This window comes from Eufriesea mexicana, unplaced genomic scaffold (genome assembly GCF_001483705.2).
Source record: "Eufriesea mexicana isolate 0111107269 unplaced genomic scaffold, ASM148370v2 scaffold265, whole genome shotgun sequence".
Classification (NCBI taxonomy): domain Eukaryota; kingdom Metazoa; phylum Arthropoda; class Insecta; order Hymenoptera; family Apidae; genus Eufriesea; species Eufriesea mexicana.
The window spans coordinates 542,420-566,406 of record NW_016908444.1 but is presented as its reverse complement, the minus strand read 5'-3'; the positions used below and the strand labels follow the sequence as shown (position 1 = coordinate 566,406).

General features: G+C 52.7%; 1 protein-coding gene across 2 annotated transcripts in view; it reads right to left on the bottom strand.

Annotated features, from left to right (window-relative positions):
• LOC108555775 (protein gustavus) overlaps nucleotides 1-23,987 on the bottom strand; it is a 114,050-nt gene that overhangs the window by 30,291 nt on the left and 59,772 nt on the right. Inside the window, exon 1 of one of the 2 annotated variants that reach the window (XM_017911585.1) lies at nucleotides 6,157-6,540. The exons of the other annotated variant lie outside the window; for it this stretch is intronic. Within the exon in view, the coding sequence (XP_017767074.1) occupies nucleotides 6,157-6,377 (221 nt within the window). The 5' untranslated portion in view covers nucleotides 6,378-6,540. Of the gene's footprint in view, nucleotides 1-6,156; nucleotides 6,541-23,987 lie in introns of those variants that run through there. 2 annotated transcript variants of the gene reach the window in all.

Below are 23,987 nucleotides of genomic sequence, written 5' to 3'. Positions count from 1 at the left end.
AAGAGCGGAGAGGTGAAAAAGGAGGAAAGAGGAAAGAAGAAAATGCAAAGTAAAAAGGAAGAAAGGCGTCTGGTGGCGGGTCGTAGAGGCTGCTCGTTCTCGAGCCTCTAAACGACGGACGTCGAGGGTCCGAGCTTCCAATTAGAGCTCGTTAGGAATGCGTTTCGAGGTCCCTCATTGGCCGTAAAAGCTTGCGAGATAACGCTCGAGCCGCGCGCGTCTTCCGCGCGCCTCGCAAACGAGCCAAACACTGCGGCGAAAATGCTCCTCCTCACCTCGAGTGTCCTCGAGAGTAGCGTGCAGATCGTTCAGCGTTTCGCGATGAACCACGAAAGCGTCGAACGTTAAGGATTTCTCAAACGTTCGCAGAGTTGGAACACGGTCCGCGGTTCCGAGGGGGCAAAGGGGGCGCGCACTCTGCGCGAAAATTTCGTCTCTCCGTGGACGAAGGGGCCAGATGTTAGGAGGTATCAAAGCGTCGCACGGTGCTCGGGAAATCCTTGGAAAAGGCCAAAAAAGCTCGGTTGCGGATGCCAGGACGTTAATTAAATTAGCCTCTCGTCGGCAGACGCCTCGGTCCTCGGAGTGGTGGGCAATTAACGCAGCCCCGAGGACGAGGGGCTGACTTTAATTAACCGGCGACTGGCTGAGAGCGTAAAGAACGCCCCACTCCTCTCCTCTCTCTCCTACGATGTAGGATATTGTGTCAGGAATTACGTCATTAATAACGCGCCAGGCGTTGCGCGCACGTTTCGTCTTTCTCGCGTGGGTTTATACCTAGAGAGCAATTCCTAAGGCGGCCTGGACGGATTCGGTTAGGCGGCTCCGAAAAGTTGCCTTATTCCATCGCGAGAGGAACCTACTAGGTTCGATATTTCGCTCGGCTCGGCTCGGCTCGGCTCGGCTCGGCTCGGCTCGATTGGCCGTTGGTCCGAAGAGCAAGTGCGTACGCGCCACGGTGTTCGGTAAATAATTAGCTCCGTTCAAGGCCGCACCAGCAGTAACAGGGTTCTCCACTTTACCGCGGCTAGCTTGTTTGCGCGCTTTGCGAAATCTTTTGTCTCCCGGCAGAGTACTGCTCGTACTTTTCCTCGGCGCAGAGAAGACGAGGCCTTCTGAGAAAGAATACCATCGCGTAACGGATTTCGATAACACCCATTCGCGTTCGCGCGTCCATCCCGAACCGTTAACGCTGCTCGAGAGGCCTAGAAGAGTACGAGAGGAGAGCCTAGGAGCAAAAAAGTGCGCGGGGAAGGAAGAGGATTCGTAAAGAGCACGAGGAGGAAGACGCGAGATGAGTGATGAGCGGTTTGCAAAAAGCGAATTAAAAGATGGTGGAATAGAAGATTGAAAGCGGGGCGGGGAGGGAAAAGAGGAAGAGAGCGTGCTTCGTGTACGTTAATTAAAAGCGCTGCAAAGGAAGTCGCCAACTAAGAAGGGCGAGGCTGAATGAAAACAGCTGCTACTCGATGACGACACGGTCTAAGAGCGCGCTCGGCTTCGACTAAGCCTGCTCGACGCTAGCGACGCCGTTAGCGCCGCTATTTTCGCGCATAAATATAAACCGACGCCCACCCGACCTCGCGTCATCCTCACCTTCGCTCTCTCTTACCCTCCTCTCTCGCCCCTGTTTCGCTCCATTTTTCTCTCCTCTCTATCTCGCCTCCGTTTCCACGGAAATCCAGCCAAAGATCGGGGTTAGCGTTTCGAGAATTCGAACGGCCGTTCTACTTATAGTCCCGACGCGTGCTACCTTCCCGATCCTTCCCAGTCCGCGTGTGTTTATAAACACGGACCTTGCTCGTGATCTTTCCTCGGATCCAGAATCGGATTTCGAGTCGATACGTCGACGCGGTTCCTGGCACGCGAGAACCGGAGGAACGGAAGTGGTACCAGCCTCGGCCGTCGCAGACCGGTCTGCCGGTCCATCCGTGGCTCGTTCGATTCTGGCAGCCGATGGCAAAGTAAATAGTCCGGCCTCCAGTGCAGAACGAGATCAAACACGATGGCAAACGAATCGTATTCAAATTCTAGCCCGGATCGAACACGGCCGGCCGGATGAAAATTTTCAGGGAAACAAACTCGCAGCTGTCATTGAAAACTACGCCCCGACCGTGTCAGACCAGACTCGTACCAGATGCTCGCGTATATACCTCGTTTCTTCTATTTGCCGAACCTGGTAGACGGAGTCTACGCCAATGACAGGAAAATTGCCCTCCTTTCGACTACTACGTCTACTCGCTCGCTCCTTGTTTTCCTAAAACCACTACGTTGTCGTATTTCCACGTTAAAATAAAAATGGAATCGCGTTAACATCAAATTCGAGAACCGAGAACGCGCTCTCTCTTTTTCTTACTTTTCTGATTCGAATTTGGCGCGCTTCGCAGTCCAAGGGAACGGAAGCGAGGGCACTTGTTCCACCGGCGAAGCGTTCCTCCGGCGCTTCGGGAAATTCGAAATTAACGACGTCTCGTGGAGAGAGAGAGAGAGCAGAGAGACAGGGAGAGCCGCGTCGAAAAGGAAATGCCTCCCTTTCGACGGGTGTTCTATTACCAAAGAACAGTGCGCGCCACACAACACGTGGTGTGTAACGCACACGCCACTCTGCCTCTCTGCCTTGGGTGTGTATTTCGAGACGAGCCTGCCTGCCTCTGCCTTCGCCCGTGGTCTTCGCGAAGCACGCACATGCATCGACCGGCAGGAAAGAGCTAGTAACGGTACACCCTCGGCTGCACGGACTGGGGGTAGAGTAACATTTTCGGTGGGGGCCGCTTTCGGATCGGGGAGAAAACAGGTGAATTACGACGAAATTGAAGTTTATCGGAGGGCCGTTGGCTGTGAAATCGAAGGCTACTCCGATTGATCGACTTTCATCGACCGAGGGACCACGGCTCGGGTATTCTTCCAGGCTTCCATAGACTTGGTCGCCATTTTCGTTTTCTTGCGAAAACTCTACGAAATTATTCTCCGCGGGTTCACAGCAAATACGAAGTACAATTTTTATTAGTTACTTCCACGAGTTCGGGTTTCAATATCGTACATAGATATTTGCCCTTAAATAACTTCAAATCGGAAGAAAAAGAATTGGAATGACGCAGTTGAACTGCTCCACAACTGGTACAACGTGGCGGATCGAAGAACGTGCAAACCTAAGCGGTTATCGGGGGAAAAATGACACGGGCCAGGAGTAAAAAGCGAAATCTACGATGAGCCGTAAAGACGAGTAAGATACGAAGAGCAGCAGTGGCGTAGACACTTTTCCGGGAGCGACATACCACGAGAATGTTGGAAAAGCGACTCGACCGCACGTGTTCGGTGTCGTTGGCGCAGAAACAGGTGCCTGCAGGTGCAGCGCCGGGAAGATCGTAAAAAGGAGAAGGAGCCCTTAAAGAAGGGAACGCAACGATCTATTTTACACGAAATTTCCGAGACCAGCGACCACTCGAGCAGCCTGGCTGCGCGCTCACTCGGGGAACAAAGAACGCCTCGACCCTTGCTCGGCCCTCTGGAATATATCTCGACTCTGGCGAACAACCTGGAACCGAGTGGCCGTTTCTGCCAGTCGAAGCTTCTTCGAGGAAATGGATCTCTGTTGGCCGCGCTATGCCAGTCACGCCTGTACTTCGAACACCATTGTCCTGTCCGGCTGACTCGCCGAATATTACCGTTCTCGAGCGAGTATTATCATATTCAGGAAGTCCTCTGACTGAATACGAAGTGGCTCTCCGGTTCGATATCGAGAGTTCTGCGAATTTTCCCCTCGCCCCCACCGGTCGCCGTCTTTGTCCAATTTTCGGTCCCCGAATCCCGTCTTTTCATTTTAATTCACCATAGTTGCGTCGCGGTTGTGTCTACCATCGGTTACTTCCTTTTGTACAAGTTTCCCCGAAATTTCGTGGCTTTTCGTCGAATCCGAGTCGTGTTTCTCGCCTGCCAACTTTGGAATTTATTCGGCTTTTCCAACGGACTTCCCTCCCCTTGCACGATCAACTGGGACACACGCACACACGGGAAATTTATCGCGCGTATCACGGAACGAATCATCGATTTCTTTGTCGTCGCAGCGCCCCAAAGAATCGCTGAAAAATCTACCCTCGCAGCGATGACGTTTCATCTAAATATCAAAATGGATTCGTGTACACCACGGATACTCGTATTTGTTAATAAAACCGTTTTCGTTGTAAACGAAACAAGCTTTCTCCTACTTTAATCCGATCCTATTATATAGGTCGTTAACGGACTCCCTTCTCTCCTACGCTCTAATATTCCACGCTGCTGCCACCTACATTCGGAGACTCGTATTCTTTCCTCTTTTCGCTGCCGTCAGTCGTAAACCTTTGCGCCAGACGAATTCCAAAAGCAGAAAATGAGTCAGTTGCGCAAGAACGCACGAAAATAGCCCGAGCGAAGATTCAAATTTCGCGCATAAAATTTTATTACCCTATATAATGGCGGCTGATTATGAATCACTACTACTACCGCCACCATGCGTCGTATCTTCCACCGACTCGAATCTTTTTCCCCGAGAATCTCCGCGATATTCCGTATCGGTTACCAATACGCATTTTTCGATGGCAGTTAATCGTAATAGATCCACATTCGTCGTTCCGACCAGGTCTACCAACGTATAAACACCGCCACACCGCGAGCGTTCCAACGTACTAGTAGCTGGGAACGTTGCACAGCTCGTTAACGCGCCAAGTCTTCTAAGCGTGTTATTCCGCGGCTGGCCGCTTCTCTCGTCTCCCCCCGCGTACACATGGTCCTGACGTTTATCGGACGCGTCGTGAACTCGCCACTGTTGCGTCGTTAAACAACGAGCAGCTGTTTCGCGAGCCAGAGCCGCGTAACGGCCACAGCACACCACCGTTCGCGAGGATCCTGTCGGGAAAGCCTCTCCTTCCTCTCTCTCTCTCTCTCTCTCTCTCTCTCTCTCTCTCTCTCTCTCTCTCTCTGCCCGACTCGGTTATCCCTGACGTCGACGCGACAACGCTAGCGTTGTTCGCAGGAGCGAAACCTCTTTTCGTCGTCCTTCGACACCGCGACATTGTCGGTATTGATCCAGCCGTTACGCAACGAACTTGTCGAGAATTAAAGGGAATAATGAATGAGAGAAAGGAGAATCGAGTGGCCGCCACACGATCGACGCGAGTAAATCGAACGTGCGCAACGCGTCGAGTTACATTAGCCGATGAGACTAGGGATACCGCGTTACGCATGAATTTGCTGCCTGCCCGCTGCTAGTGGACAACGCCGACTTCCTATATAGAGAGTTCGAGCTTCGCGTTTGCTCCGTTTTTCACTAGCGGCGGCACGCGACCACGATTCTTCCCGTTTCGAAAGAGAACAGGGTTCGTTACGCGGCGAGATATATTTTCGTCACTGGTCGGAGAGTTTTCGGTAACGGATGAACGCGAAGAAAGATACGAGGGTAACGGCGATAGAATGGAGCAGTGGTATGATCGGAACGAAGTGACGGTTAGAACGGACGATTAGAGCGAAGCACGCTTCCGCGGAATGTTTCACGGTATGGCGAATTCGTGGTAGTTTGGACGGACGAACGCGATTCCCACGGACGCCGTGGCGTGTGACGAGCGACGGTCGTTCGGCACGGCTCGGCCTTTTATTTTGCTCGCGTATCGGCTTATCGAGTCGTTCGACTTATATATACGACGCGCCGAGACGGCTGGGCAAACAACACTGACCTCGAGACACAAGCACGAGTGACGTCGCGCTTTGAATTTTTTCTCCTGAAACTCAGGCCGACGGTTTGATCCGTGTTCGTGCATTCTCTGCACGTTGGACACATCTGGGATTCGACGGGAACACAAGCGACTGTAGAACTCGAACAAGATATTCCACTCGGAAAAGTTAGTAACACTGCACGAGGGTAGCCGGTTTCGTACTGGTCGACACGGCACTGGCTAGAGACGGGAACCAACTGGAATATCCGTTGATGTATCGAACGTCCATCTATACACGTCCAAGAAGTCTTTCTACACCACACTTCAGAGCGCGGAGAAGCCACGGAAACGCGAACCCGAGCGAACGAGGTATAGTATCGTATCGAACACCGGATTCGAGAGCGAGAGACGCGACGTAAAGATACGATTTTGGACAGAGAAAGGGCTACAGAGACAGAGACTTGGGACTTACGTTCGGCGAGCCTTGAGCGCCCAATCCATATCTCGCGCGACGTGCTCGGTGAGCTTCACGATGCCCCTCGTGTTTGCTTTCGTCGTGTTTTTATCCCTGATGTAATCAAAATATTGCACACTCCGCGCACGCACAACAGCACACAGCGTTTTTATCTTTCTTCTTGGTCGTGTTTCACCACTGGTCCGACCCGCTGCGCGACGAGCGGCTTGCGCGCGCATGTAACATATAACACACTGACTTTCTTCTACGTACACGAAAGAAAAAAGGGACGAAAGGTGGGAAAGAGAGAAAAAAGGAAGAAAGAGGCGAGGCGAACGAAAAACCACGCCGAATCAACGCACAAGGGTAAACCAGTGCACCGATCTACGACACACACTTGGCGACGATCCAACGAAGACTGAGCCCGTGGACGCTCGACGACTGCGACGCGCATGGAGCGCCGCCCAGTGGTGGGGGAGAAAAAGGCGGTGGGTACACTCGCGTACCGACCGCTTCCAGCGCCCCGAGACCAATGATGTACCTACCGCCGCGCAGTGGCGTAGAGCGGAAAATTCGCACCTTTCGGCATCGCCCGTATAAATATACGAAAAAGAAAGGGAAAAAAGTCCAAAACCGTAGATATTTATCGCGATACTCGTCGCGTTTCATACCTATACCATACTCGCGAAGATACGAAGCCCGACGTCGAGGCAACGTTTTCACACGCTGTATTTTCCACGCTATTTCCGTCCGCTCTTTATCGTCCAATTTTCCAATCCTCGTAACTTTGCCACATTTTTTACTCCACTCTGCTAGATTACTTTTTCGAATCCGCACACGCTTTCACAGGGCGGCGCGCTCGTAATCCTCGATGGATTTCAGAGCAAACCTCGATATCGTCCTCGGCACCCTACGCCAGTGCCTAAGCCTACCCAGTGCTGAAACGTTTACCCGGGGGGACTGTACTATAGGGAAGGAGGAGAGAGAATACGCACTGACGGGCAGAGAGCGCGCGCGAGAGAGAAAGGAGACAGAGAGCGAGAGAGTAACAGTCGAAGGGATACGAAGGTTCTCCCTTGTGTAGTGGGGTTTCGCGGACCGCTCCCTGAACCCAGGCGGTCGGACGTCGAATTAACCCCAGAAAAACGTGTACGTGCCCGCGCGCGCTATCGATGCACGAGGAACATCGCAAAGTGTCGGCCACGATTTGCCTGCTGCTTTTATTTTAGAAAATTACCCATGATTTTTCAGCGCGGTCGTGCGCGCAATGCAAAACGACCACTCTGACGAGCACTGCTCGGTGCTCTTTTTCAATAAGGTAAACAGGAAAGAGAGGTTCTTGTACCAACATCAACGGACAGACAGACAGACGCGGACAAACTATGGTATTCACACCGTAGCCATATTTCGCGAATGGCGAATTGCGCCCCAATCGTCGTGTCTCATCAGCGGAAAACAAGCGCGTGGAGGAAAAACGGTTTTCGCGATGGTCGACCGGCTTACCGAGAAATCGATAGCAGCGGAGATTCATTAAAGATACGCGCGTACGGAGGCTTTCACGCAGCATGAAGGATCGGTCCCCACAGCCTCCTCTGGCTTTGGATCTGATATTAGACGCGCACACGCTAGGGTCTCGCGCATCCCTCCCGTACCAGCTGTTCCGATGTTGAGTCAGCCCGACGAGTGGCGTCTGCCGCCACGGCGTGGCACGACGTCGTCGTAACGACCGGCGAAAATTCGCCGAAACCTCTTTAGCCGCCGTTAATACGTCTACGTTCCTCCAACCGGCGACTCTCCGCGTATCGCGGCTGCATCCGCGACGTAAAAACTCTCGCGTCTCGAAACCTTCACCCCATATATACTCGAAACGCGGCGAGATTGGCCAAGAAGGCGCACCGGCGATGAAGCGGATTCTTGGCCGGCGAGCGGCCCGGTGAAAAAGCTAATCGAGAGTGGATCGAACGAATGCAAAAAGATTCGAACCGAATCGCATCCGTTTCCTTTTTCGATCTCGTCCGGCAGAGAACGAGAAACGGCTCGGTCGTTTCTCCGTTTCGGACGAGTATCGAACGAGCTCGCGATCAGGAAGAGCGACGTAATCGTACGTGGCAAAGTTGAATTTCTCCTCCTTCCTTCGTAATCGGAGCGTCGCGATCAAGAACGCGTTTACAGCGCTCTGCGACGCAGAAGGGCGATGGTGTGGTGGGACCACGACGACGTTCCACGGAATAAAAATCCATGCCACGGAGATTGCGGACGGGTGGAGGACGATCCGTGGCTCGCGTAGGGGAATTGGGAGAGGTTCAAGGCCAAGTCGGTGAGAAGGGCTCTTTTTCGGAGGTCCGAGGTATACGCACCAGGTAAAAGGAAGTCGTACACCCGGAGGACCAAACGGAATGACAAATGCGCCGGTGGACGGTGAAGGGAAAGGTGAAGGGAAAGGTGAAAGGAGGACAGGGAGAGGGTCCCGAGGTAGCCGTGTGCGTGGAACAGAATTCAGGTGTGCCTAACCACGAGATTGATATCGACGGGTTTTATCTCGGTAGAAAAATCGTAGGTAGCGTCGAATGCGACGCGTCGGTCGGACACCAGCGTCGCCTCCCTCCTCTTGTCCGTTCGAGGAATTTCTTTTGACTCGGACTGGCCTTTTCCCGTGTTCCCCCTATTTTCCCTTTCCTTTTTCCTTCCCTTTTCCCGTTGGCGGGAAAAAAATCGCGCGCTGTTACCGCGATCCGGCGTCACCGGGCCGTTTCCCTCTCGGCTCTCGGACCACGGATCCGGGAACACGCTGGGCCGGAATAACGAACCGGGGAAATTTCGAGTTCCGTAACGTCGGCCGAAAAACGAAGAAAGCAACGGCGCTGCGCCGCCTGTCGATGCACCGGCCCCCCGTGATAGATCGATGGCGAACGAATTCGCGGAGCGGACACAAAAGCGCGAGTAATCCGAAACAAAACGGGAACGAAAAATGTTGGCGGCGCGGTGAGCATCGCAGCCGATCATCCTCCGCTCGACGACGGATTAAATGGCGGTCCGTTCAAGGGCATCGAACGCGAGAGGAACGATAAAATCTCGGTGAAATTAAAATCGTAATACCGCGAGGAATTACTGCGAGATCGCTCGAACGCGACCGTATCCAACAGAGAGACAGAGAGGGAGAGAGAGTGATAGAATGGGAAGCGGAGAGAGCGAGAGAGACACAGACGGAAAAAGGAAAAATAAAAAAGAAAGAAAAAAAACACGAGCATACATACACATATACACAAAAAGTCCCTGAGATTTTAATCCCTGCTCATTGAGAGACGAGCGGGATAATTACGGCGTAATATCGTGCAAAATAATAGCATCAAAAGCGCGGGATAATTAAATTCCCCTCGAAACTCGAGTACCGCAACCGGCTGCACCACGACGACATCGTTCGGAAAGCTTCGAGTGCGTTTCCACGGCGCACGGTGCATCCCCTTTAAACTTTTGTCCAACCAGACACGCGTACCCCCGTGAATCGTGTATAAATTTTATGGAATATCCGAGCGAATTTTCGAGGTCAATGACGGATCCGTGTAAACGGGCTGTACCACCTGCATTATTTACCGCGAGATCCGTTTTCATCCCAGCTTCGTCCAGCTTCGTCCCAGCCTTGTTCCGCTTCGCGCGAATCCAATTTCGGCGGTCTGCCGAATTCGGCACTCGTCGCTTCTAGTTTCGGGAACACGTCTCGAACCACGCGAAAAGACCAGCACCACGCTACTCACCGTGCAAACTTTGTCCTCGGGGATGCTCGTACCCGAAACCGGCGTCGTAAATTGCACCCCGAATAGGATTCCGCGTGCACGGTGAGAGGCTGCCGAAGATCCGTAGGTTGCGTATATTTGGGCAGGTATTTAACTCGGATGCGAGAGGCAAACTCGAAGAAGGGGAGAGCTCGCCTCTCCAATGCGTCTCTCTGACCCGAGATTCCAAGTAGATTTGGAAGTCGCGCCGGCATCTACCTGACCATGGGACGTCTCTACATTCGAATGCAACGGAAACGAAGATAGACTAGGATCTACGATGATTGACGAATTTAACGAAACGCTGCAACCGATTCGCGAATCTATGCGAATTTTTTGATAATCCCACGTGTCGCAGCCGTGAACTCTGAGTTTGGCAAGAGTCGCGCCAACATCTACCTAACTTGGGATTGTCTTTGCACATTCGAATACAACGGAGACGAAGATAGACTGGGATCTATGAGGATTGGTGAATTTACTAAAACAGAGCGACCGACTCGTGATAACTATGCGAATATTTGGACAGTCACGTGTGGCAGCCGTGGACGCTGAGTTCGGGCAGAAGTCGCAATGGCGTCTACCTGATCACGGATTGTCTTTGCACATTGGAATGCAAAGGAAACGAAGATAGACTGGGACCTACGAAGACTGGCAAATTTACCGAAATGGAGCGACTAATTTGCGACATCTACGCGAATTTTTCGACAGTCACGCGTGGCAGCCGTGAACTTTGAGTTCGGGCAGAAGTCGCGCCGACATCTACTTAACCAGGGATTGTCTTTGGACAATCGAATGCAACAGAAACGCAGATAGACTGGAACCTACGATGATTGGCGAATTTACCGAAACGAAGAATTTTGCACATTCGAATACAACGGAGACGAAGATAGACTGGGATCTATGAGGATTGGTGAATTTACCGAAACGAAGAGTAATTTGCGACATCTACGCGAATTTTTCGACAGTCACGTGTGGCAGCCGTGAACTTTGAGTTCGGGCAGAAGTTGCAATGGCGTCTACCTGATCACGGATTGTCTTTGCACATTGGAATGCAATGGAAACGAAGATAGACTGGAACCTACGAAGATTGGCAAATTTACCGAAATGGAGCGACTAATTTGCGACATCTACGCGAATTTTTCGACAGTCACGCGTGGCAGCCGTGAACTTTGAGTTCGGGCAGAAGTCGCGCCGACATCTACTTAACCAGGGATTGTCTTTGGACAATCGAATGCAACAGAAACGCAGATAGACTGGAACCTACGATGATTGGCGAATTTACCGAAACGAAGAAACCAACTCGCAATAACTATGCGAATTTTTGGACAGCCACGTGCAGCAGCCGTGGACTACAAGTTCGCGAGGAAGCTTTCATCTCGTTAACGGCTCGTCCCTCGACGGTAGAGAGCTGTCGAGAGCAGACTAGGGTTAAACTTTCGAAGGAAGTCGAATCGAAGGTTCCCAACGTGATCCAAGTCACGCGTTTCCGAGAGGAAGAAGGATTCCCGACGCGAGTGCAGAGAAAGAACCGAGGGACGCGTAACATAGTGTCTCGACGGAGGAGGCTCGAGGCGATTACTGTTAACCACAGACTGTGTAACTTTTGAAAATTTTCGGGCTGAAAACCCGTGGTCAGGAACGCTTTGATCGCTCGTCAAGTTCGACGCCGATGCGTCGAGAGCACCGGACGGGAGAGAATGCGCCGGCGGAGGCCGGGTCGGAGCGGCGGAATTTTGAGGCGAGCGAAGATTGCCGGAACGAGCGGCTCGCCAGAAGAAAAAGGCGGAGGAGAAGGAAGAAGAGGAAGGTCATCCGTGGAACTCCGTTGCCAACTCGAGCGACACACCGCCGCATTGTATGCAGATCGCGCGGTTGTAATTACAAATAGGCGAGCCGATGCCGGTCTATCTTTCCACTAGCAACGAGCCCCCTTTGTTTCACTTTTCATCGAAATTTCCAAAATTTCCCGAAAATCTTCTACGTCCCTTTCCTAACCTCTTAATCACAAGAGACGTATATATTTCCCGATCCAAAAAATACCGAAACAATTTTCGAAACGTCGAGAGGACTGATCGTCGTCGATTATACCGGGGGGGCTCGATCCACCGATCTCTCGATAATACGAACCTAATCGGGGCCTCTCGTTATCCTCTCAAAGGATTAACTGCGCGGTGTAAGGATTACGGGGATTTCGTGGATCGGTTACGAATTTCCAAAAAACAGCTCGGACAGCCTGGCTCCGACTGGCCGTCGAAATTTAATGGCGCTACGTCGTAAACCTGTTCGGAGGAGGAACTCTCGGCGTCCGCCGCGAGATTCACCGACCGTTCGCCACGCAACCTGTCCCGTCTATCCGAAAACATTTCCAGGCTCCCACTCGGCCCACGTTTCCGTCAACTATTCCCAATTTCAACGCACGCCTGCATCTGGTTGACCGTGGTATACGACACTCGCATCCGCCCGCAGTCACGAACCATCCTCTCCCTCTGAGAAACGCGAGTCCACTCGCCGTTCCTTTCATCCCTGCTCGTCTCTTCCACGTGGGGGATAAAACGAAGGAAAAGGGAAAAGAAAAGAAACGTGGTATATAGACCAGATGCGCTTCGATTTCGTCTTCATCTACGCGCCACTTCCGGAAGAACGTGCCACTCCCCGCGACTACGTCGCGAAAATTAAGGGGAAATTGATGGCGGAACGCTCGTGGTCATGGGTCAGAACTCGTGGAACCGAGTCGCAAAGGTTGGCCAGGAAAGTCGAGGACACCACGGTCCGTTCTAACGATCGGAATTCACGCTGGATTGGAGCGAGGGACGAGGGAGGAACCCGGGTCCCTCTCCGCGTGCGTCTAACTCGAAACGCAGGCTCGCTCGCGAGAGACGGTTCTCCTCCGCTGAACTTTGTTTCCACGTCGGCGAGGAGAGGAAGGACACGCGAGTCGGCCGGAATGACGGGTCTTTGTGCTCGGTCGGTCGGGTCCAGTCCTCTCTCGACGCGAGAGGCTATCTCTGGTCGGGTCCAGGAGGAACCGGGAGGAAGCGTGTAGTCGGAGAAGGCGGGCGCGAGCTGAACGCCCGGGAGAAAGACGGAGAAAGGAGGCGATGGTGGAAGGAGGACAGAGGGAGAGGGAAGAGGCTCGGATGTGAAGTGAATGTCAGCTCGAAGGTCGGCTTTTGTCAGGCCCAGCTGGAGGAGCAACGGAGAAGAAGCGAGAAGAAACGTGCCTCTGCTCCTCGCTCAGGCAGCCTCTTTCTTCCACTCGCTCCTACTCGCTCCTACTCGCAACGACGACGACGACGACGACGACGACGACGACGACGACGACGACGACGACGACGACGACGACGACGACGATCCGTTGGGTGTACGATGCCAGACACCTAGATCCATTTATACATCGCGCGCACTGCCTGGGCCTGGCCACGATAGATAGTGCACTGACGGGACAATGACCACGGCCGAGAGACGCGCGAGGTGTGGTTGATGCGTGCGGGCAACCGCGTCGTCTAACGCCGGAACGAGAAACACCGCTTCGAAGGCTGCGCTGCCCTGCACAAATCAGCCAGAAGTTATGCGCTCTTGGGGAACCTCGCATGCCTAGCGAACGTACGCACGAGAGAGCTGCCTCTCTACCGGCGCCGAGCGTCATCCGAGCGCGTTGCGCCGGGTTGCATCAATCGTTGGTGGTATCGCAGTCGAACGATTCGGTCATTAACGATATCGTCAGCGATACCGGGTGGCGTCTTGGACGCGACGACCACGCGTCGCGAAAGATTCACGTTTACCCCGCATCCGTGCTCGTGACACGGAGGAGCTCGCGAACCGTGTAAAAACCGAGAGACTGGCTTCATTTACGAACGATAGAATCGTAAGCCGCGCTGATAAATAGCTCGCGGACGAGACAATGGCTGCGGCAGGAGCACGAGCTGCGGTCGACGCCGATGTTGGCGGCGAACAGAGACGCCGCGATGGATGCACCGAGTAGTAGGACGAGGATCCATGCTTCGGTGCATTGAGAGCTCGTGCAGGGAAGAGAGAGAGAGAACGAGAGATAGAGAGGGAGAGAAAGGGGGAAGAGAGAGGGATGGCGCGTCGAAGTTGGTGCATGTTTGTACGCGTGTGCAACGGAGACAAATGACGGGCGAAGGGGCGGCGGGGTAGCGAGGGGGACAGGGAGAAGGACGACATTGACCATAGCGAGAGAGTGCAGCACGAGACGTGCACGGCCCGAGAGTGCATCCCGGGGCCGTGCACACGTGCGGAAGGGGCAAACGCGCTGGTGCAACGGTGCATCGATGCAGCCGCGTATATACACACGGGCGAAAATCTTCGGCCGAGGCTGCGTCGACGTATTAATTATTGCCGTGTCGCGTGTACCGCAGAGAGAGCTTGCACGGCTCTCCTCGTGCGTGCATCAGGGACGACGAGCTATTCCGGGCTCCGGGATCTGAATATGCGATCGCCGCCGCACTTGCATGGGGATCCAGTCGAAACATGGGCTTACAGTTTGACTACTCTGATTTAGCCAACTCCTGCCACGAGTGTGCGTGCGTGTGTATGTGCGTGTGTGACTCTAAACCTCCGAATGGCTACGTTTTCACGATTTCGTCTGCTTCCCCGGATGCAGGAGAATCGGTTTCCCGATGCCACTCGGAGATATCGCGTTATTTTTCCCTTTCGTCTGGATAATTATTCGAGGGAAAACTGGAAACTCGAAACTTTGCTCCGTATCGACGTTATTCGGCACTGGCCCCGGTTTTTCTGCGAGCAACGGCAGCGAGGCAACAAACTTTCGTGGATGCTACCGAGTGGAAAAGATGCGGGAACGGAGCGGAGAGGGACGGCTGCCGGTATCGATCCTCGTTCCTTCGCTAACAAAAAGGCGAAAGAAAAGTGGAACAAAAGTGGCAGCCTGAAACGGCGGCCTTTTCCCGAAAAGCATCGTCCTTTTCACGGAGAGCCGGGCAAACGTCTCGTGCCGGGGCGTCGATTGCCGGCCCGATCGAAAAATCGGCAGGAGAACGATGCACGAACGACGGGGGGGAAACGGGGGGTTCAAAAGGGGGTGAAAAATGGGGAGAAAAAGGAACGTACGAGGACGAACATCCGCGCTGTGCACCGTGAAACGCTTTCCGTGGTGTTTCACCGAAGGCGACGGAGCCTCTAATTTTAATAATTGGATATAGCCTTCCTCTCCTCGTGCCAGGGGCGTATCTTTCAGCAGAACCGACGTGTATAGGTACGTACAGTCGCACCTGCCCTTTACCTTTCTTCTTCCCTTTCAGTTCCACTCACCTAGGTAGATGTTATACCTGCTCGCCGCAAGTACAGTCCTCGCCAAAGTTTCTGGGATCCATCCTACCCTGAGAACCGATGTTTACGACAATTTCCCTCCGATCTTCCTCGCTACCCTCGTCCCGACTCGTTTCCTCTCCTTTCTTTTCCTTTCCACGAAAAATTGGAGCATCTCTGGATATCTCGCGATCATCCTTACTCCGTTTCGCTGAAAATCCTCTTCGTTACTGGCAAAATCGAAGATGAAGTACAGCGAGTACAGTGAACTCGGTTGGAACGCGGTGCAGAGTTTATCGCGGTTGCAATTATCGGGCGAGTTTGGTCGAGCATCGAAAGAAGACGCGTTCGCGGATGTCTGCCATCGGCCACCAAGGTTAACTCGTTCCCTCGCGATGTTCTTATTGAAATGGTCCACGAGGGAACGTTCCTCGAAGCGATGACAAGCGAGAGAACGAGCGAGCGAGAGTCGTGACAGCGTCGCGACGGTGGTTCATCGGGACGAGATGTCGCGTGTCTACGGGCAATTCGATCATTTCTCGCCGGTGGAGGCTAATTTTTGCGCGTTTCCTCTCGCGATACGTCCCGATAACGTATCCTCGTTTCCTTCCCGTGGCCTCCGCGTACAGAACGGAACGAAACGGAACGGAACGGAACGGAACGGACGGAGAGCAAGACGCCGAGTCTTCCTTCGGTTTGAATCGATCCACCATGCAGGTACAGAAAAGGTCGTCTTTTTCAGGTAAGAGGTCGTTACCTATTGAGAAAGCTTCAACGACCATCGACTTCCGTTTGAGGATTCACATGGTACGCTTTGTGTCGATCTCTTCATAAAGAACCAGAATGCTCGCGTGGAAGAGAAGAGGAATAAGGGAAAAAAGCGGAGGAGAAAAAAGGAGAAAAATACGCAGAGGAGTGCATTGACAACAACCACGAGGGAACCTTTCTAATTGTCGTCGCTTTTCAACGCGCCACGCTATTCGCATCGCGGCTCCTTTTCCTCCTGCGTCAGTCTTTCCGAGAGAAAACCAACAGAGTCCTTCAATTACCAATGGAACAAGACTCGGGCTGATTCCTAGTTGATTCCAAGTTTCCGTAGGTTTGGATCAAATCGAGAAACTTCATTACCGATTGACAGACAAGTTCGGATTGCAACTGGAGATCGAGGTTACGACACTTCCAGTTAAACCCCGCAACAGCTTCTGTGCTAGAGGCTTGTGCGCTTTGGCAAGCCCTCTCTCTCTTTCTCTCTCTCCATCTCTCTCTCTCTCTGTCCGATTTCCCTTCGGTTCCCTGGGGATAATAGATGGCTTCGGACAGCTGATTCTTTGAGCAGGGCCGGTGACGCTGGTTAAACCTATCAGCTGGTGGAAAACGTGCACGTTACCGCAGCTTTTACCCTCTCGGCTATGTTCCCGTGACACAATGCTCATCTTTGTGTCGCCATAAACAATCTCTAAAACGTAGCCACTCCTCGAACAGCCATGATCCTGAGAAACGCATAATTACTCCCAACCTAGGTCCAATCGGGATCCATTTCTTCCTCGATCTCGAGAGACACCGAGCAAACGAGCCTTTAGCCCTTTCGCTTCGAGCATCGCATATAGGTGGTGTCCACGCGATGACTCCTGGGTACGGGCACCCCATGTATCCAAATGATGCGTATACAAGTGCAATCTGTATACAACTGTTTTATTAGCGCAGTTGTTATTTAACCACTTGCGGTGGCAAGAAATTCACAAACGCGTGTGCCAGAACGGTCCAGTTTTTCTGTAACAATTGCCTATACCACGTGTGATTGGCGATTCTGTGACAAAAGTATTACGACGTGCGTGACACGTCTTTCCAGCGCAAGTGGTTAAGACTTGAAAAATATACAGAAATATGCAGAAATTATACGCACTGTGCATATTTCTAGTGCGTGTTTCCGTTCAATGACGGTACTTCGACGGACTGAACTGCCCAAGCGAAAGGGTTAACCCTTTACGAACAACTATCGCATATATGCGTTCGACGGAAAGCATCGGTTTGGCCGAGGAACTCGTATACGAGTTCGACGAAAGCAACTGATAGGGACACAAAAATGTGTCCCAGGTAAACACGTTGCTATTGCCCAGAAATACATATATGGGTCCACTGTCGCGGCCCTAGGACCGCATGTCCCAAGTTAACACGTTCGTTGCCGCGTCACCCATATCTGGGTGACGGATATGCTTCCGTGGGGACCCGAAATATTTTCTGAGCAGCGAATAATAAATCGTATGATAATTAACCTCTTGCGCTAGAGAGGCGACTCTCAGTCGCCATTTAATCGGATTCTAAACATGGACTTTAATTAATATATCAAATTTATAATTACCCAACGATGCGTGGAATATCGAAGTGAAATAATTCTACGTCTTAAATTGCACACGATTTCTTATTTACCGTTATAAAAGTATCGTCGACCTTATGGCAGAAAATCTTCGAATTACTATTTTATTATAAAAAATCGCCGAGTGTAAAGGGTTAACACGTAGAATTATTTGATTTCGATACCTAGATCACTGTTATATTATCTGAAATTTGACAAATTAGTGAATATTGAGCTTCGAAATTTTATTAAATGGCGATTAAAGGGCTCTCCTCTAAGGGTTAATTACCTTATCGGTCGCTAGCTTCTTATACGTGATTCTCATAAAGTTTTAGCTGCTTTTGGTAAATATGCGAAAGATTTTCGCTTTGTCACCTCGAACGACTGCAGCGACAAAGTACTGCTGTGGTGTTAGAGGTGAGTTACAATCGAGAAGGGTTAATATTACGTAAAATCGGTGAACGCACGCCTATGCATACGCGGATATTATTTTCGCGTTTGCAAATGGAAGACAAACGCCAGAATTATTTCTCCTTCGACGTCTGTGCTTCGTTAATTTTCCGCAATTCGTGTTCCGCTTTTCCCTTCGCGTACTCGTGCAACGGCAGCAGAGGTGATGCCGGGGTACGTGATTCTCGGAGAAATCGCACGATTTGCCGGAACAAGGCGGCTAGGCAATTCGGAGTTTCCACGTTTTACGAGGGACACGCGCGAATTCGGAAATTCCCCTGTTTTTCTTTATGCCGGACTCGTGACGCGCACCCTCGGCTTTCTATATTTCACTAGACTCCCTAGGTCTCTCGACCGACCGGGGTTGCGCCAGAGGAAAGGTCACTGTCCACCATTCTGGTCCCCTCTCTCTTCCACACGCTCCTAGGTTTCCCTCGTGCCTTACCTTTTGTCATCGCTGATCCCTTTTCACCGCAAGACGCGCCGTTTGGTGATCGAATGCCGGGAAAACAGATACCACGGTTCACGAGGAGAACTAGAATTTGGAAGTGTCGTTCCTTCGAGGAGCATGGTCGGCATCGGTCCGAGAAAGCGAAAGACCAAGAACGGATAAGGCTGTTCCGAGCAAGGGATACGCTCATCCATTATCCTAATTGGAACGTCTGGCTGGTGAAGGAGAAGAAAGGGATGATCGGGGAGGGAAAAAAGGAGGAACGGGAGGAGCGAGAAGAAACGTAATTCCCTTTGGTCCGTGTCTTGGGCCAGGGGGCCCGCATGCTCGGTATCGCGAGCAAAGATGACGAGAGGAGATCCGGCGCGGAAAGAAACGGACGTTTCACCGTTAATCGCGAGAGCGACAGTCCTCGGCGCGATTCGTCCCGGTGAAAAAGTGAAATCCACGCTAATCTGGCAGTCGCAGCACTCGCGCCGTTGCAGATGCAATTACGATTATTACCCTGGCCAGCGTCGCAGCGCTGATGAAGATTTCTATTAGCCGTGGTCGGATTTACGCGTCTCCTCTTCCTGCTCCGGAAGAGGACTCGTTAGCTCGTCCAGCAGCGAGGAAGAGAAACGTTCGATCCACGAACGAGTGCGTCTACTCTCTGTCGAGATTAGAGCGATAGAGCGAAAGTTCTTTGCACTCTAGGCCGGATTTCGGGTGAAATATTATTTCGGCCCGGCGTATGTAGGCTAGCCGAGAAACGCTTCGAGCTGGAAGAGTTTTCAGTGGAAACGCGGCTTCGCGACTTCAAAAGGGGAGAAAGAGCTTGGCTCGTGGCCGATGGCGCGCACTTGATCCGAAAAGCGAGTGGAGGATGGCCCGTGTTCCAGAAAGCGCAGCGGAGGCACAGAGATAGAGAAGCGTTTTCGGGATGACTCTTGTCGTCGACAGGAAGCGCAGCTGGTCCTCCGAGGGATTGGCCAGCTGTTGATGGAAGGTTTAGGTATGTCGAGCGTCGATCCACGGCCGTGAGAAAAGGACGGGCCGGGCGGTCGAGTGACTCGCTTCGTGAAGCCGAGGCCGACGAGGAAGACCTTCAGGGACGTGGAACAGGCTCCTTCCTTTCATCGAGAGACGGCCACAGCTTTCCTACGAGCCATTGCCAGGCTTTCCATTCCAGTCCTCTAGAGTACTCGCGCTTTTCCAAAATTCACTACATCTCTCTGTCTCTGTCTTTGATGATCTGCCTCTGACCCGCTCATGATCGCATTTTAAAGTAATCACGGAGTGACGAAACGAATAGCCGGACGCGGTAATCGATCGGAAATGGAGACAAAGACGAATCCTTCGTCGATGATTCGCCTGGACGGTTCAATTGGAGAGCATTTACAGCGGCGAAACGAATTATGCGTGCGAGCCGGTGGCCGTTCAGAAGATCCCAATCAACTAGCTCGAACAGGCAACATCCGGTGCACGCGCGACCTAGCAACAACGTACTCTGGGGCACGGGGCGAAGCGAGAGCAGAATTTGAAAGAAACACGTTTCATTGAGCGACTAGCCTGAATAATTCCCATTCACGGTGGCTTCGGTTCCCCGTCAGTGCGGTTTCTATTTCGCCAGCCGCGATTCTGCCGACTTCTTTCAGCCACCGTTCCCCGCTTTGTTCATTACCCGTCCATACAATCCGCGCGTATCTTCTCGCGTGCGAGACAACCGTCACTCGAAAGAATCTCTCGTTCGCGTAGACGGAACGGCAACCTTCCAGCGGAAACCGACTCTCGTCTATCTCGCCATCCGGTCTACCCTCCGTCTCTATTCGGACCGCAACTACGATCCAGGCAACTGATCTCGCGCACTCTCCCGCTGTCACCGGGGCCCGTCCATTCAGTGCCGACTTGGCGCGAGAAAGCGTAGAGCTGTCGCTCCTTTCGCAACACAGTCCCGCGCCTTGATAAATATTCCAACCGGCTCGATTTCAATTAACCTGCCCGCTGCGGGCAATTAGGATCCGCAATTTCGCGGACACCCCGACGTCACTCGCACCTCGCCGATTTCCACATTTATCGAGTAATCCTCGGCATCTATCGGAGGTCCGTGAGGGGAACCTCGGACGCGATGGAGGAACCCCCCTGCTCGCGATTATAGCACACCTGTCCACGTCTCGTCCACCGGTAGAGGTTTACTTATGTAAATGACCGCTGGTCTCGGGGACCCGTGAGACGAATGTCGGATCGAAAGATAGCTCAGATACCCGAAACGATTCTTATCCCACGAATCTGTCATTTTTCCTTTCCACCTTTGCCCCCCTTTCTCGCCTACAGGTCGGTTACAGGTGAGACGTTTCTCTAGTTCCTACAGTTTCTCTCGTTTCTCTCGTCTCGTCGACGGTCGTTTAAGGAAAAACGTTCCCCGGGAGATTAATCAGCCGACGATCGACGAAGTTATCCATGTCGAAGGTTCCTGACAGCGGTCGACACGGGATCGAGCTACCGTTGCGATCGTCGCGCACCTGTCGCCGGTTACGTTCACCGGACGGTTTGTTTATGTAAACGTATCGTTAGAGGAGAGAAAGGAGTGGCAGGGTAGTGGCGGAGAGGGCCGGAGCCGCGAGAAAATCCACGGTAATTCCCTTTCTTACGCGAATACCTAGGCTACCGCGATTTGTTCGCGGCTGGTCGCGGCGAAACGATTACAAGTAGCCGCTTACCGGCGTCCATAAATCTCGGCGTCCGATGTCGAGGCGTTAAACGCTTCGATCTCGGCAATAAGGCGACCTTAATACCGCGGCTCGCGATCCAAACCGCCTCCCTCTTGGCAGCTCCTGGCTCGAACGGTATCGGGAACGGTGCTCGCGGAGACGAGAAACGATGTTTTCTTCGGTTCGCTCGTTGAGTAACAACCGGGAACGAACGTTCAGTCGCGTGAAAATTGTAGGAAGCGGAAACCGAGGAAAACGATATTACGTGCGCGGAACCGGGTATTCCTCGGTATCCTCGACGCCTCGCTGCAACCGTGTCCAGAGCTTCGAAACGCTTGTGCACGCGACGACCGTGGAAAAATTCATCGAACAATCTCGGCACCGATGCCTCTGGCGCAGCCCTGTTTATTTCCCTCGTTCGAGATGTTCCACGAATCGGCGATTCGTTAAGATAGAGGAGGCAAGAGGCTCTCGGGACACTGTCGCGCTTTCCACCGAGCGATATTTCTCCCTGGGTTCCGAGCGATCGCTGAATCAGCGGCTGCCAGAGACGACGGAACGGAAGAGAGACGAATAGGATAGATAGTCGAGGGTTGACAGGAGTTGGAAGGACGGGGTCGAACAGGTCCTCGATTTTCGGGGGAAAAATCGAGGAAAATTGTGAGAAACGTGGAAAAATGGGGAGAAACAGGGTGCCCGGTAAAGAAGGCAAAAAGGTAGAAAGAAAGGGGGCGCAGCGGGCTACCGTGGAGCGAGGATAAATGGCGTCGGAAAGCGCAAGAGGACGGAGAGACGAGCGGCTGGAAATCGTGGCGCGCCATTGTTGCACCCACGGACAGACTCTTTTCAGGTTTGCTGCCGCGCGCTAACAGGAGGTTACGAGCGTAGCACCGTGCGGAGATGATCGGAAACATCTGTCGAGACAGAGGCGAACGCGACCCCGGGGAAAAACGCACCCACGCTTTCAACTTTTGGGACGCGGGTTCGCGCCAGGGACACGTACCTGGCACAGCTGTGATAGGCTCTTTCCAATCCTCGCTGCACCTTGTGCACACATGCGGACCCGTGCTCCCTCCGGCGGGGCACATTGTCGATTTATAGCGCATAAACGTGCACTGTGCCGAGAAAATCTCCGCACAGCACGTGAATTCCTGGATACTCCGCCCTCGTAACCTTTTGTAACGTCGCGTGATTTGACAAGTACGTGTCCCCGTACCAACGAAATTTTATTTCATTCGCTTCTACGGCGTGTAACAATACTCTTCTGCCACTGAAAGGTCCCTTTGTAATACTCGCTACTTCGCTCGAATCAAAGCATCGCGAGATTCGTGCAACCGTGCGTCCGCCATTTTTATTCCTTCGCGATAGACGTGGCTATCGTCGTTACTAACATACGACCATGTGAAAAGGATCGAATCGGGAGTATATCAGACGGTACATGCGTTGGAATACGATCCCGATGAGACGATCTACTATAGATGCCACGTGTCGCGTGATTTGACAAGTACGCGTCCTCGTACCTATGAAATTTTATTTCATTCGCTTCTACCGGGTGTAACAATACTCTTCTGCCATTGAAAGGTCCCTTTGTAACACTCGCTACCTCGCTCGACCAAAGTATCGAGATTCGTGCAACCATGTGTCCGCCATTTTTATTCCTCCGCGGTAGACGTGGTTATTTTCGTTACTAACATACGACCAGGTGAAAAAGCTCGAAACGGAAGTATATTCGGCATTACATGTGTTGGAATACGAACTCGATGAGACGATTTACTATGGACGCCACGCGTCACGAGGACCGCACAGGCATGGGGAGACGCCCTGCAATTAGTGGGTCGAGAGAGGAGCAGAGACGTCCATTCGGATGCCGTCGGAGCGAGGCTGAGGATCCGTGGAAAACGGGACGCTCGCCTTTAAAGTTCCTTCTCGAGAGAAAAGTTCATCGAACCTGCGGGGCAGGCAGACGCGTTAAAGACTAGCTCTCGCGCGGCTGCAGCGACAGCAACGAGGCTTTTGCACGTTCGAGGGCTACGGGGTGAAAAAGCGCGTTAAGCGAAAGGGTCGGCGAAGTGTTATTGAAAAAAACACGGCGAACTTTAACAAAGAGTTTGGTTGAGCGCGGCGGCGTGGAGGGCTGAAAAATAAACCGGAGGATCGCCCCTCGCGGCCACGGAGACGAGTGTCTCGGTGGTCGGCGCCGCGATGGGAACGCGGAAAAAGGAGAAATTGGAAAATTCTACCCACCTGCGGCCCCTGCGCGGTGTTCGCCCCGAGCTTGAACGAGCGACAACGACGAGCAGGTTAAACGCACTCGGGCAATTATCGCGTGGCCAAGTACACGGTTACGGGGATTAATCGATTAATTGGCTGGTTTGCTAATAACGCGTGTTCTTCGCTGGCCTTTGACGACCTCCGTGGAACGCTGCGATCTCGATTAACTCGCTACCTCGAGCGTGCGGGATAGGTTTGACTGTTCGTTAGCTACTCGTCGGACGGGTACAGACGCGGGTCAGCGATTTATTCTCGATCCGGTGGATCGAGGCGCGTACAGGTATGGCTTATACTTTCCTCGTTTCCACGGAACGAAGACATCACCGTGGATTAATTCCCAACCCACCCACGCGACCGTGAGCGTCAGACAGCAGCCGCTTAATCAACCTCCCCTCCGGCTCGGATAATATCTCGCGAGCATAGGTCAGTTTCCTCGGTGGACCCGTCTACATAGCTAGCGGGACGCTGGAAAGTGCGAGGGAAGGCTGGAAGCTCGAAGCAAGACACGGGGTCCGGGGCCGCAACCGCAAGCAGCACGTCCCCTGGGCTGCAGCAGCAGCGATTCGCTCGCTGAA